This window comes from Peromyscus leucopus, chromosome 19, assembly GCF_004664715.2.
Source record: "Peromyscus leucopus breed LL Stock chromosome 19, UCI_PerLeu_2.1, whole genome shotgun sequence".
NCBI lineage: Eukaryota > Metazoa > Chordata > Mammalia > Rodentia > Cricetidae > Peromyscus > Peromyscus leucopus.
Window position 1 is genome coordinate 76,229,078 of NC_051079.1, and position 14,908 is coordinate 76,243,985.

Sequence of the window (14,908 nt, forward strand, 5' to 3'; positions counted from 1 at the left end):
ACTATGCCTGGCTGCAAGTGTGAGTTTTTACGGGTGTTTTCTTTTTGCTTCTTTCTCTGTCCTGTAATAAGAGAGAATATTTTTTACTAAGGGAAGATCCACTCTTAATTTAAAGATCCTCAATTAAGGAACTAGAGTAGGAGGGGACCTTTCCCATCTTGCTTTGTACTCCTTTGCCTGGTACCTTGCTGGCCTCAGATGTTGTGGCTGTTTTTCTTGTTTACCAGCTGGAAATCTGCACAGGCCAGCCCGTTACTGCAGGGAGAGAGTCAGAAGGTGTTCCTCCATATGCTGTCTCACCCTTGGCCACAGGTGAAGGTGGAGACTTACCAGTGCTGTCTGGAGATTGTGAAGGTGGGGCTTTTCTTTTGCTTGTTTTTAAAATTAATTTGTTAATATGAGAACTAAGAATGGATTCTCATACTATGCCTTTAGAATTAAATTTCATGAGCTTTTGTGTTAGCCTAAGGACTGTATTCCATAAGTAGATGGTACTCATTAGTCAGCTCTCCGAAGGTTGCACTATTAAATTTCCTTTGGCTTCCTAGTCTCACTGAACTGCTTTATTAAATCTAACAACTCCTGTAAGTCTGTTTGGGTGTTGCCATTCTTACTTCTGATCTGTTTTCATATCAATAAAAAGACTACCGTTAAACAGACATGGCTTTTTCTCCCCTTCTGCACCATCGGTGCAGCTACTCTTGGTGTTGATGTGTGTCTTTCCATCCGTGTTTTTAGAATGTATGTTTACTGTAGACTCATGTCTTTATAAAGTGTATTATTGTTCATTTTGTGCACCTAAAGTATAGTTTCATACTATATATGTTTTTGCTAAGTGTTTAGTTTATCTGAAGGATTTGAGATCTACTTAGTTAATTCATCTTTACTGTTATAAGTTGGAGCTTGCTTCCTTTTACTTAATGGTGAATATTTAGGTTGAATCTCCTTTTTACTGAACCAAAGTTTTTAATCCTGAGTGCTGGGATCTTTACCTTGTGGTACTCAGATGGTACTATGCCCATCTGAGATGAGTTTTAAAGACTATAGTCTTGGTAATATCATCTAGAGATGGGCATAGGAGGCTTGTGGAAGGGATTATTATATATTATGGATGAATAAGCTGAAGCTCAGGGAATTGTGTGTATCTTAAGGAAGTGACAGCTGCTCCTAAACACTAAGGTCTTAGCTCTCAAAAGTTTAGATTATTTAATAATGTATATGCATATAAGTATGTGAAATCACATGCATATATTTTGAATTGTGAATTGTTAGTAGTTATAAAGACAGAGCAATTTCCAGTATGAAAGGAATTGAGTTTAAGTTTGTTACTCATTATTGCATGTGTTTCCACCTATTGTATTTGCATTCTATTAATATTTCTGATCACTTCTATTCTCTCTCACATAGCTTCTAACAAAACATTTTCTGTTATAATTGAGAAAGGATTTTTATGTTTCCTTCATGTATTTCTTCCCCAATATCTTTTCTTTCCTTTTCTTCTTTTTTAATTTGAATTTTGTTTTTCTTTCTCAAGCTTCAGTAAATCAAGTCACAAATCAAACACGTCAAGTTAAGGCTTTAGAGTTTTGTCATGTCTTTTATATCTGTTGACTTTTAGGGGTTATGGTTGCTTGGTTATTTATAAAGACTTTGCTCATTAGCAGAACATTACATAACCCACATAGACTTGAACAGCTAGTATTAGCTAAAAAACAATTTTATGATGTGAAAAATAAAATTGGAACTAAATTGCAAACAGAAGAAAGAGAATTCTTTTAGAAAAATCATTATCACTAATTAAAAAAAATTTGTGTTATTTTACAGGAATGTTTAGGTGTCCATAATGTCACTAAACCTGTATCTTCACTTTGTAGTGGAATTCATTTTCTGCTTCATCCAAAAGTCTTATATGAAATCTCTGCATTTGGTATTCAAGAACCCAAAAATGAGGTATGATATGTTAAAAATATGTACAAAAGATTACTCTACCAAGTCAAAGAAATGCTCTAATAAGATTGGACAGCTTCATGTGAAGGTACAAGGAAATGTGTACTTGGTATATTATTAAGTTCTGATATTATTTACAGAAAAATGTTAAAGAAAATGGGTAAATCAAAATACAGAATGCACTTGATCTCAGAATCAGATCAGCATTTTACTATGATTTTCTTTTAGATGTAAGGAACTACAGAATAGCTGTTATTTCAGATTTATTGCTAAGGGTAAAATAGCAGAAACTTAAGGGAGAAAACTCATTAATACCAGAATACAGAATATAGACGACATATGATGAGAGAAACATTTGAAGAAAGATAAGTTTTGTACCTTTTCAGATCTTATAAAACATTACAGGTCTGTGAGAGGACTCAGTGGGACATCTCATAGCATGGCTATGTCTTGTTGAGCAGGTGAATGCTGCTGCCAAGGCCATTCTGTTGTATCTGCTTCAGGGACGATTGGTGATGACAGCACTGACCTGGAACAAGTTTATCGAGTCTCTCTGTCCTGTCATTCCAGTGCTACAGGTACTCTGTGCAATTCATTTTTTATGATACCGTTTGTCTTTGGCTGGTTGTCAGTGATGTAAAAGAATGCAAGCAGCAGAACTGTCACATTGTGAGAAAAATGAAGGGGAGCTTTGAAGGCACTGGGGAGAAGTGAGCAGAAAGTGGGTGGCTGTCTTGTTTCTGGCAGAAGGTTAAACAAGGATAGCTAATTTGCCCATGTATACTTTACATATCTGGGTGGGAGGTCAAAAAGTATTGACTGTGCAAAATAGAGCACAACCTTTTATAAAGGCTTTGAGGCAAAGCCAGCAGTCCTTGTTAAGCAGACATTGCATAATTAGCTTGCCTCATGCATTCTATTTGTGCATGTATTTAATTAGAATGATACTTTGATTAATGAGCTCCTAGGAACAAAGCTTTCTTAAACAGTCCTCCTGGACCCTGAAGGAATTAGGAAAGTTTAGGTCTCTACCTCCCTTGGATGGAAAGGTAGGGCTAGTACTCACAAACCTATTTGCTGTAGTCCAACTGCAGGGGCGTCAGCATGAAGAAATGAAGTAGTATCTGACCATCAGATGAGTTTCACACAAGTGGCCAGCCCTGAATAACTCAAACCATCTTTATTTATACTTCAAAAACAAGCATATTTTACCATACCAACAAACATGTTTTCCCCACCCTCCAGCATTAACCTTTGGCAAAACAAATATGTCAAATATGTTTTTACCCAATTTTTACATCAGAACATCTTTAAACCAAAGTCACATCATTTTGCTAGTGTGACCAAATATCGAGCCAGGTACATCCTTTCTTCACAAAACTAAAAGGTGATTAACATAGGCACTGTGAATGGAGTTTTCCTGTCTTGACTACCTGGTCCCAAATACCTGGGAGCTGCTTCCCAAATTACCACACAGAGGCTTATATTAATTATAAATGTTTGGCCAGTAGCTCAGGCTTATTACTAACTACAGTAATAAGCTCTTACACTTAAATTAAACCACAATTCTTATCAGTGTTTAGCCACATGGCTTGGTACCTTTTCTCAGTACAGCATTTTCATCTTGCTTCCTCTGCATCTATCTGGTGACTCCCCAACTCCACCCTGCCTCTTCCTGTATCTCCATTCGGCTTTCCCGCCAAGCCTTATTCTGCCTGGCTGTAGGCCAAAACAGCTTTTATTATCAACCAATGAGAGCAACATACATTCACAGTATACAGAAGGGTCCTCCCACAGCATTTCCCCCTTTCTGTCTAATCAAAAAAAAAAAAAAAAAGAAGCTGCTGGGTATTTGAACTGGGTAGTTGTGACAGGAAAACTTCATTTACATATGATGCCCAAATGTTTGGCAAGAATTTCCACATAAAACCTGATAAAGCTTGGGGCTGGGGAGATGGCTCAGTGGTTAAGAGCACTGCCTGCTCTTCCAGAGGTCCTGAGTTCAATTCCTACCATCCACATGGTGGCTCACAACCACTTGCAATTAGATCTGGTGCCCTCTTCTGGCCTGCAAGGACACATGCAGGCAGAACACTGTATATATAATAAATCAATAAACCTTAAAAAAAAAGTCTTCCTAATTCAATTTTGGGTTGGGGATTTAGCTCAGTGGTAGAGCGCTTGCCTAGCAAGCACAAGGCCCTGGGTTTAGTCCTCAGCTCCGGGGGCAAAAAAAAAAAAAGTTTTCGAAACACACAAAAGAACAGAGTCAAGCACAGCTTCTTGGTAACTCTCTTTTCTCTGGTAGGCTCTGTTTGCTGGAGGTGAGCAGAGGCGCTGCTCCTTTAAGAGAGGGCTTCCTGACACAGTGTTAGAAGCAAAAGCCACATGTCTAAACATAGATAGGAATTATAGGTTAATTTAAGTGTAAGCACTAGTAAGAGTAATAAGCCCGAGCTCCCAGCCAAACATTTATAAGAAATATTAATCCTCTGAGTCAATTATTTGGAAAGTGGCTGCCGGGTATTTGGGAGTTGCTGGTAGGACAGAGACTTCCACCTTCAAGGCACACTTTTTCAAGAACAATGGTCTTGTTTAAAACATATTTACAAAAATAGTGGTGATTTGCTGTAAACTGCTTGTATACAGTTAGCTTATGTCTTAACTGCCCATTAACGTTTATTGCCACCAATCCTGTCAGCAGTGAATCAGAACAGTTCCCAGGATCTGGAATGACAGCAGGTATTTCCTGAAAAGCTTTGGTTTGCAAGGAATTTTAGGGGGAAATATTTGAGAAAAAAATAGGGTTTCCAGGAGTGATCACATCTGTACCATATGTGACTGACTGAAGTGACACTAAAAACCACCAAGAGAATCTTCACTATTATGAGAGAGAAGAGAGTGTGCAGGCTGCGCAGTCACAGCAGTATTCTGTGCTGCCCCAAAGTCCACTGGTCCTTGCTGAATGAGTCTCTGTGGCCTTTGCCTCATCTGGAGACCCACTGGACAAGCACTCATATACTGATCCAAAACTACACTGCATGGCAACCAAAACACATACTTATTTATGTTAATTAAATTTTACATATATATATATATATATATATATATATATATATATATATATATATATTTGTATGAGTGTATGCCATGTATGTGTGGGTACCCAAGGAGACCAGGATCACCTGAATTGGAGTGAAAGGCAGTTATAAGATGCCTGATGTGGATGCTGGGAACTGAAATTCAGTCAGAAGTGCTCCTAATGGCTGAACTATCTCTCTAGTCCCAGGTTTGTTTGTTTGCTTTTAAGTAAATAATTATATTTACCTTTAGAAGCTGAACAACTGTCATTTTACTGTAAAATAGATTGTTTCTGTGTTCAAAAGTTCATATTCAAAAATTATTTGCTCTATTTATTAAATAGGATCCTATTGTAAGTGTGATAAGATTCTCTAAAAATCTTGTTGGGATTCTTAGAGTTCAGGTGTTTTGCCTGAGAAAGGAATAATCTGCAGCTGACCCACTTGAAAGAAAGGATCAGAATTTGGGAAAAGCTTTTGTCTAGTGCCATGATGTAGGCGGAGTTTCTCTGTGTCTCAGCAGCTTCCAAATAACCGACACAGAGACAATAAATGCTCAACTGATAGCTCAGGCTGGTTACTAGCTAACTCTTACATGTTAAATTAACCCATATTTCTTATCTACCCTCTGCCATGTGGCTGTACCTTCTTTTAGCGTGTCATGTTCATCTTGCTTCTCTCTGTCTCTCGTGACCCTCAGACGCCGCTCTTCTTCCCAGCATCCTCCTAGAATGGTTTCCCACCCAACGTCTTCCTGCCCAGCTATGTCAGTAAATATCAAGTAACACAATGCAACATAGGTAATATAAAAGTGAGAAAAGAGAAGTCTTCTGAAGCACATTCTCAGATGTCCTAGTATGCGTTTACTGTCAACTGGACACAGCCTAGTCACTGTAATATATCACAGTCAGCTCTTTATTGAGACTAATACATAGTTACGGTGTACAAAGATTGTTCCACAGCACCATGAAGAAAAGTGGTTTTTATCCTTCTCTTCCACGTTTTCCTTTCTAGTTTTATTTTTGTTGCTATGACAAGTATCATGACCAACAGCAACTTAAGGAAGGAAAGGATTTATTTGGCTTATACTTCCAGGTCACAGGGCATCATCAGGGGAAGCTAGGGCAGAAACTCAAGCCAAGCCCATGTAAGAAAGCTGCTCTGTGGCTCGCTCTCTGGGTAGCTCATACTCATGCTCAGCTGTCTAGGGCTGGTGCTGCCCCAAGTGGGCTGGGTCTCCCACATCAGGTCATCATCAAGACAGTCCCACAGACATGCCCACAGGCTAGTTTGATCTCTGTAGTTCTTTGGCTCAGGTTTCCTCTCAGATGACTCTAGGCTGTGTCCAGTTGACAGTAAAAGCATACTAGGACATCTGAGAATGTGCCTCAGAAGACTTCTCTTTTCTCACTTTCATATTACCTATGTTGCATTGTGTTACTTGATATTAAAAATATGTAGAAGAAATGGCTGTAATTCACTGGAAACAGACTACAACTTCCTATGGACAATGGTTCTCTGTTCCCAATGGACACATAGGTTTTAGTCCTCAAAGCTCACTGGTCCAGTTTTCTACATGAAGTTCCTATACCACTCCTGCTTGGATCTGTTTGGAGAGGATTAAAGAGCTTATCAAGTGTCTTGAGTATGAACATGCTACTGCTAGGATCGTAGAAAACAGAAATATCAGCACATTTTCCTTAAAATGTACTTTAAAAAATTATTTTACTTTTAATTTCATCTCCTTATCTCACATTGGTTATTTTGAAAAGAGACTGTTATATAACTGACTTGAGGGGAATTGAATTGTATGACATACCTGTATAATTACTGTTATTTTCAAATTGAAAACTTAACATGTATAAAACTGAATGATAATTTCTCTTAAAAAATAATTCTTAGGGCTATGCTGATCCAGAAGATCCTTTAGGCAACTGCATTCTCCTTCTAAGCAAAGCGAGTTCTGAAGCAGAAGGCATTCTCCCTTCTACTACCCGGCTGAAGTCTGTGCTGCGACTTTTGCTAGTAAAAAAGCCTTCGTAAGTACAGTGTAACTTTTTGAATAAGAAAGATTAATGAAGGTGTTCTAGAAAAGTATAGTAATTATATGAATCTGAAACAGTAGAACTAAAGGAAGGAAGGAAGATGGCTTCATGTTATTACTCCGAAGAACCAATCAGTGTGTGGCTGATTGTCTGCTTTACTGAGGTGTTTTAATTTCATTTACTTTGTACTGTTACTTGGGGAGCTGAAAGGAGTTCTTTCCTTCACCATCATTTGTAGATGTAACCAACTGTCTTATTAAAATAAGAAACACAGAACCAATGTAAAAGAGAAAGCCGGGAGGTCAGAGTGCAGAGCTAAAATCTTACCTCCTGCAGTGCTCCTAGCTTCCCTGAAAGAGAGAGCTACTTCCTGTTTGTCTGTCTTTAAATAGTCTTTCTGTTCTGCTTTCTCATTGGTTGTAAACCCAACCACGTGACTGCCTTGTCACTGCCTGTAAGTACCGCCCTCCAGGTCTTAAGGCGTATGTCTCCAATGCTGGCTGTATCCCTGAACACACAGAAATCCACCTAGCTCTTCTAACCACCACACTCTTGCTATGGCTCTAATAGCTCTGACCCCAGGGCAACTTTATTTATTAACATACAATTAAAATCACATTTCAGTACAAATAAAATACCACCATAATCATTGGTGTGGGTATCATCTTAACTAAAATAACAGAAGGAGGGATGTATAGTTATGAATTTTCTTTGTTCCTTTCTGAAGTTAACGGTGAGAACATTTCCCTTCACTGAGAAGAGGGAAAAGTTTAAAGTCAAACAGTGATAAAGAGTATTCAAAAGGCCAAGAGGAGTAGTCTTTTTTAATTTTATTTATTTATTTAGTTTAAAGATTTTATTCATTACTTTTTTATTTTATGTGTATGGGTGTTTTGCCTGCACATATTTCTGTGTACCATATTTATACCTGGTGTTTGTAGAGAGCAGAAGAGGCCACCAGATCTCTTGGTACTGGAATTAGAATGGTTGTGAGCTGTGAGCTAGGTGCTGGGAATTGAACCCCATACTCTGCAAGAACAGCAAATACTCTTAACCTGCTGAGATTTCTCTAGCCCGAGCAAAAGTTTAGAAAATTTATTTTATTTTTAATGATGGGTATATGTGTGTGTCTGTTTGTGGGTGCCCATGGAGGCCAGAGGCACTGAATCCTTCTGGAGTTGGAGTTAAAAGCATTCCTGAGCTGCCTGGTTTGGGTGCTATAATCAAACTGTGTCCTATGGAATAGCATTATGTGTTCTTAACCTCTGAGGCATCTGTCCAGCACAGACATTGTTTTGAGAATAAATAATTTTGTTTTCCCCACATGATAAAGAAATATGTGGAAATAAATTAAAGCACCAAAGAATAAAAGGAAGAGACGCTGCATATATCTGTGCAGTGTGATGCAGGAAGAAGCAGAGCAGATAATGTCAACATGTTCCATGGAGACTGGCTTCCATAATTATTGCCATGGTCCCTGGCAAACACTAGTATTTATTGTGCTAGTACTGTACTCTTTCTCTCTTAGCCAACACCTGCATTTGGTGAAGCAACACAAAAGTGTATTTGTTGTTCTCTTAGGTAGATTGTATTAGTTATTTTGTTGTTGTTGATGCTCTGACAAAATACCTAACAAAAGCAACTTAAGAGAGCAAGGGCTTGTTTTGGCTCATAGCTTAAGGTATGTTATGTTGTGAGAGGCATGGCAGCAGGAGCTTGAGGCAGCCGACCACAGTACATGTGTTGTCAGCAGAGATAGACGGATGTTGGTGCTTAGCTCATGTCCTTTTCATTCAGTCCAGAACCGTAGCTCATGGGATGGTACTACTCACGGTTAGGTTGGGTCTTCCCTAATAATCCCTCTTGTGAAACACCCTCATGAACATGTCAGAGATGTTTCTGTGGTAATTCTAAATCTAGACAAGCAGACAGTGAAGATGAACAAACATCACAGGGGCCCAAGATCTCTAGTAAGCAAAGACACCCTCAACAGGATCCGTGAACAAGGTCTGAATTCTCTTTGAGTAAGAGCAAAGATCACAGTTTAACTTAGATATTCATTTTCTTCAGTCTATACTATCCCATCTATAAATTTAATGAAGTTGGGGACCCTGTCTACTGACTAATCTTTATATTTTTACAGAGTATATAAGTATATTTGGGATAAGCAGGTAAATATTAGAATAATTGGATTCTGGCAGCCAGAGCTTAACCTTAAAACATGCCAAGTTTATATACTAGAAAGGAAGACACAAAAAACCATGTTTTATCTTTCTCATCTCTAGCCTTGTTGTGTGTGAGTCATTGCCTAGAAGAAAGGAACAAACAATAGCACTAAGCAAATGTCTAACTTTCTTTCTTTCCTTTCTTATCAATGTGATAAGATACCATGACCAAGGCAACTCATAAAAGAAAGCATTTAATTTGGGGCTTACATTTCCAGAGGGTTAGAGACCATGACCATTTTGGTGGGGTATAGACGAATTTCTAAACAGTCATATTAAATAAGAAACACAGAGCCAAATACAGAGGTGCAAGCCATAGAGATCTGAGCAATAGTGATAGCCACCAACTAACCTTAGCTCACCACACCGCTGTCTCTTCCCAAGAGAACCAAACCAGCTTCTTCCTGTCTAACCTGCGCCTTTATTGCTTTGCTGTTCTGCCTTCTCATTGGCTCTAAGCCCAGCCACATCACTTCCTCATCACTGCCTGTCTATACAAACCTCCAGGTCTCTATGGTTGGTACTGGGATTAAAGGCTCGTGTCACCACACTTGGCTCTGTCCTTGAACACACAGAGACTCTGCCTGCCATGTGATTCCATTAAGGGCGTGTGCTACCACTGCCTGACTTCTGTTTATGGCTTGCTATGACCTCTGATCTCCAGGCAAACTTTATTTATTAACATACAAATAAAATATCACCACAGTGGGGAGCCTGGCAGTAGACAGGATGTCGTGGTCCTGGAGAAGTAGATGAGAGCTTACATCTGATCTACAACTATGAGGCAGAGTAGGGTGTGGGAGAGAGAGAGTAGGCTCATTGTGAATGGCACCGGGAATGGCTTGGGGTTTTTGAAATCTTAAAGCCTACTTGCAGTGACACATCTCCTTTAACAAGGGTACACCTAACTTTCCCAAACAGTTCCACCAAATACAGACCAAACATTCCTGAGCATATGGGGGGCCATTGTCAGTCAAACCACTACATTCTACTCCCTGGACCCCATATTCTTGTAGCCTTATCAAAATGCAAAATTCATTTAATTCAACTTCAAAATCCCCATGGTCTTTCAGTTTCAATACTTGTTTAAAAGTCTAAAGTCTCATCTGAGACTCAAGGCAGTCTCTTAATTGTAACCCCCTGTAAAAGCAAAAAGCAAATTACATACTTCCAAATGCAATGACACAGAATATACATTACCATTCCAAAAGGGAGGAAAAGGGACAAAATAGTGAGGAAATACTAAACTAAACCAAGACTGAAACCCAGCAGGGCAGACTCCAAATCCTGAAGCTGTGTCTCCTATGTTGAGATGGCTCTGCCCTTCCAGTTCTGTTGACTGCAACAACTGCTTTCTCTTGTGCTGGTTCTGCTTCCCTGTTTGGATATCTCCTAGGCAGATATCCCATGGGTCTGGCATCGCCACATCTTGGGTTTTCTAACACCTTACAATTTTGGTTTTATACTGGGCTTTATCACTATTTGTCCTAGGCTACTCTCAAACTCCTGTGTTAAAAATCCTTCTGTTGCATCCTTGCACAGTTGGGGCTACAGATCTGACACGAAGATTAACTGAAGTTGACTGTGTTTTAGTCTCTGTAAGTCTACCCAGTTGTTGTTACTAATTATTCTCAGTTTCTGATGTTATTTTATAAAACAAAATTGACTCTATGTGAAAATAGATCTATATGAAAGAGTTTTGTAGAAATAGGAACATACTACTGATGGCAGTATGTATATATGGGGAGTTACACTTTATTTTGATAATTCTTTGTATTTCTAGGCATGTTTATAAGCCTATTTATAAGCACAAAATACTGATTTAAATACCTTGTGTTTTGTTTTTAGGGTTCGTTCACTAGCATTAAAGCTGTTAGCATTTTATCTTACCAATGAAGAAGGGGCTGATACAAAGCGCCCATTAATAGATGCCAGAATTCTCTCCCGAATTACTAATCTATTTATTGTGAAAAAACCTATTGACCTTAAACTGGATGACAGACGAGAACTAGTTATTAAGGTAACAATAACTTTTGAGTTTGTTACTGTGTAGTAATTTGACACATTTATATAACATGCATTTTATGTAGTGACTTTCAGGCTGTGTGTGCATGGGGAGGGAGGTGGGTAATTTGGGACTAGTTTCTCATATTCTATATTGATCTGGCTTCTGGATGCCTTTGTTTACTGGGCAGATACTACTTAAGTGTGTTAATCCCACTGGTTGAGAATAAGACCATTACCACATTTTAAAACCAAATTTGAAGCAAGCTTTAATTAAATACTGGCCAGGTTGATAAACTCTCTGGCCAGGTCCATCTTTGGGTTCCCAGAAAATGACCACAAGTCACGCCTTGAAGAGGCTTAAAAAAGCAACCCCACAAGGCTACTGTATTTTTCATCAGAGCCAATCAGGGGCAGTCACATATCCTGACATATTTCCCATCCACATATGATCAAGCATGTCTGGTGTTGGTACAGATGGCTCAAATGAACTTGTTTAGGGGAGTGAAAGCATAAATAGCCTCTAGCCTTTAACTTTGGTTCTCACAAGTCCATTGTCTTCTGGGAATTATATGTATGTGCTGAAAGTGGAAGTTATTCATGGAGTGTCTGAAATGCACTACAGTTGAATAGAGTGAGAAGTGTTGTGATAAATTTTTATGTCTTTTTCTAATTTTTAAAAATCTATGTGCATGTGAATACAGTGCCAAGTTGAAGCCAGAAGAGGGCATTGGATTCCCTGGAGCTGGAGTTACAGATGGTTGTTAGACACTTGACGTGGATGCTGGGGACCAAACTCAGATCCTTTGGAAGAGCAGCATATGCTCTTACCCTCTGAGTTATTTCTTCAGCTCCTGTTTTTTTTTTTTTCCAGTTAATTTCTTAAAATGTATTTTTATTAGATTTATTGTGTGTGTGTGTGTGTGTGTGTGTGTGTGTGTGTGTGTGTGTATATGTGTGTGTGTGTGCGCGCGCACAAGGGCATGCCATAGAAGTCAGTTTTTTTTCCCATCATATGTGTTGCTGGAGATGGAACATAGATCATCAGGCTTGGCAGCAAGTGCCATTACCCATTGAGCATCTCACCTGCTCTTATGATGACCAAACAAATACATTGACATAAAAATACTGGGAATTGCCAACTAGGAAAAAAGAAAAAGTTCTTGTGGAAAGTATTCCAGCCTCTGCATTTTAAGAGAAACACACCCACACCCACACCCACATATGTATAAAACACACACACATATATATGTATCTCCAAAGCAGTTTCTCCAGGATTTTACAGTGATTATAAGATTTTTTTTTAAAACTCTTTACTGAATCCTTGGCCTTTGGCTCCTTTAGTTGACTCCAGAAGGTTAGTACCTGTGGTGCTGTTTTTTGTTTTTTGTTTTCTTTTGGTCAACTTGAAACAAGCTAGGATAATTTTGGAAGAGGGAAGCTTAATTAAGACAATGCCTCCATTAAGTCTGATATGTAGGTAAATCTATGGGCACTTTCTTGATTAATGATAGATGTGGAAGGGCTCGGCCCACTCGAGTTGCTGCCACCCCAGAGCAGCTTGTCCTAAATTATATCAAAACACAAGCTGAGAAAGCCACAAAGAGCAAGCTATGGTCAGTGTTTCTCCATGGTCTCTGCTTTGGTTCCTGCCCTGGATTCTCAGTGATGATTGTGACCCGGAAGTTGTGAGATGAAATAAACCCTTTCCTCCCCAAGCTGCTTTTGGTTTGTGTTTTATTACAGCAAGAGAGAAGCAAACTAAGACAGCATCTATTTAACCAGGGCTGTACCTACATCACTGAACTGATGGAGAATTCTGCCCTCTGTCCTCATTCTTGATTCCCTCCTGGGCTTTATAGCTTCCCATGTACTTTTCAGTTTGCCATCTGTCAGTTTTTATTTATACTTACATGAAGTCTCCAGCATGGGTATTAGCAACAAAGGGCCACACAGAGTAGTTAGTACAGTGCTGGCTTTTTTTTTGTCTCTTTGTTTTTGACAGGGTCTTGCTGTGTAGCTCAGGATGGTCTTGTGATCATAGTGGCCCACTTTTCCAAATGCTGGGGTTGTAGGTAAGGTTACCATACACAGATTCTGATACTGTTTTTTGTTGTGTTTTATTTTGTTTTTTAATGGGCAAATGCATTTTTAGTTTTGTTCTGAGCTTAATGTTTTCTGCTGTATGGTGGCGTTGGCCAGAAGATTTGAGGATCTTCATAGGATATTTAAAAGATACAGCTAGGGAATCAGTGAGTACCAAAATTCTATTATTCATTGTTAGGCTTTTGTAGAATTTGTAGAAAGGGGGGAGAGGAATTCCTGGGATTTCTTGTGAGTCTACAGTAGGGATATATTCTGGTTTGCTTTTTGTTGCTCTGAAAAAACATTGTCCAAAACCAATTTAGAGAGGAAAGTGCTTATTTTGTCTTACAGGTTAATCCATAATGAAGGGAAGCCAAGTCAGGAACTTAGAGCAGGAAGCATGGAGAATCATTGCTTGCTGTTTGTCCCAGGGTGAAGTTCAGCTACCTTTCTTTTGCAGCCCAGGCCCACCTTCCTGGGGATGATGGTGCCACTCAAAGTGGTCTGGGCCCTAAAGCATCAGTTAGAAATTAAGGAAATGCTCCATAGGCTTTCTCATAATCTGATGGAGCCAATTCCTCAATTGAAAATTTCCTTCTTAGGTGTTTCAAGTTGACAGCTGAGATTAGCTATCACTGGATAGAAGTTAGCAGAGGGTATGAGAAAAATGTAATGTTGCTTTAGGTCTTTTTTTGAATTGCTGTTTTTGCTATTTCACACTGCTCTGAAGTAAGCAAATATCAATCTCTGACTGTTAAAGCCATTGGACTTGTCTTCAGAGGCAGAGATGGTTAAAGAAGAGGACCACAGGGTTTGCAGTTGGTAGTTTACAGGACTGAGGGAAATCTTGAGTCATAGGTCTGAGTTGCTTGTCTCAGGTTAGTCTGGTATAACACAGAGATGCCAGGAAACCCAGAAGTTTTCTAGGATATTTGCAAGGTGCTAGTGAATTAATGGATTACTTATGACCCTTAACAATAATGTTCATTAAAAAGGAAGCTTATTTGAACATCATGCCTGTTTCTTTCTGATCTTGTTTCCCTATTACCTAACACACCATTGTTGCAAATTTACATATAAATGTTTATTTAAGTATGTTGACTCTAAGCTTTTGTTTTTATGGCGTGAGCTGTAAAATTTTATTGGGGAATTGGAAGCAGATGAAAATATGTATTTTTGATTTTCAGCTGGAGACTGTTGAAAAGGTATACGAAATCTTCACCTCAGATGATGTTGATCTTGTTTTGAGGAAGTCAGCTGCTGAGCAACTAGCTGTAATCTTGCAAGGTAATGAATTTTTGACAGTGTTCTTATTGCTAGCCTAAGATTTGAAGTTGCTGTATTAGTATTAGTTTGTCAGATAACTGTTGATAGGCCAGGCCTAGCCTCTGACATATTTTAATCTTCATGATAAGAATGTCTTTTTACATGTTTAGATTGTTGAACAAAACCAAGATCTAAGAATGTGTGGCAGACCTTACTTATAATGTTTACTATGGGGTTCTTCATGAAGAGTTTGCTT

General features: G+C 38.8%; 1 protein-coding gene across 2 annotated transcripts in view; it reads left to right on the forward strand.

Moving 5' to 3' along the window:
* The window catches only part of Rttn (rotatin), a 181,555-nt gene that overhangs the window by 39,721 nt on the left and 126,926 nt on the right, over positions 1-14,908 (forward strand). For both annotated transcript variants that reach the window (XR_005089555.1, XM_028886849.1), the window contains exons 14-19: positions 228-354; positions 1,825-1,950; positions 2,409-2,525; positions 6,930-7,066; positions 11,146-11,317; positions 14,574-14,673. Coding sequence is in view for 1 of the 2 variants with exons in the window: in XM_028886849.1 (XP_028742682.1) it covers positions 228-354; positions 1,825-1,950; positions 2,409-2,525; positions 6,930-7,066; positions 11,146-11,317; positions 14,574-14,673 (779 nt within the window). In the remaining variant the exon portion in view is untranslated. The remainder of the gene's footprint in view (positions 1-227; positions 355-1,824; positions 1,951-2,408; positions 2,526-6,929; positions 7,067-11,145; positions 11,318-14,573; positions 14,674-14,908) is intronic.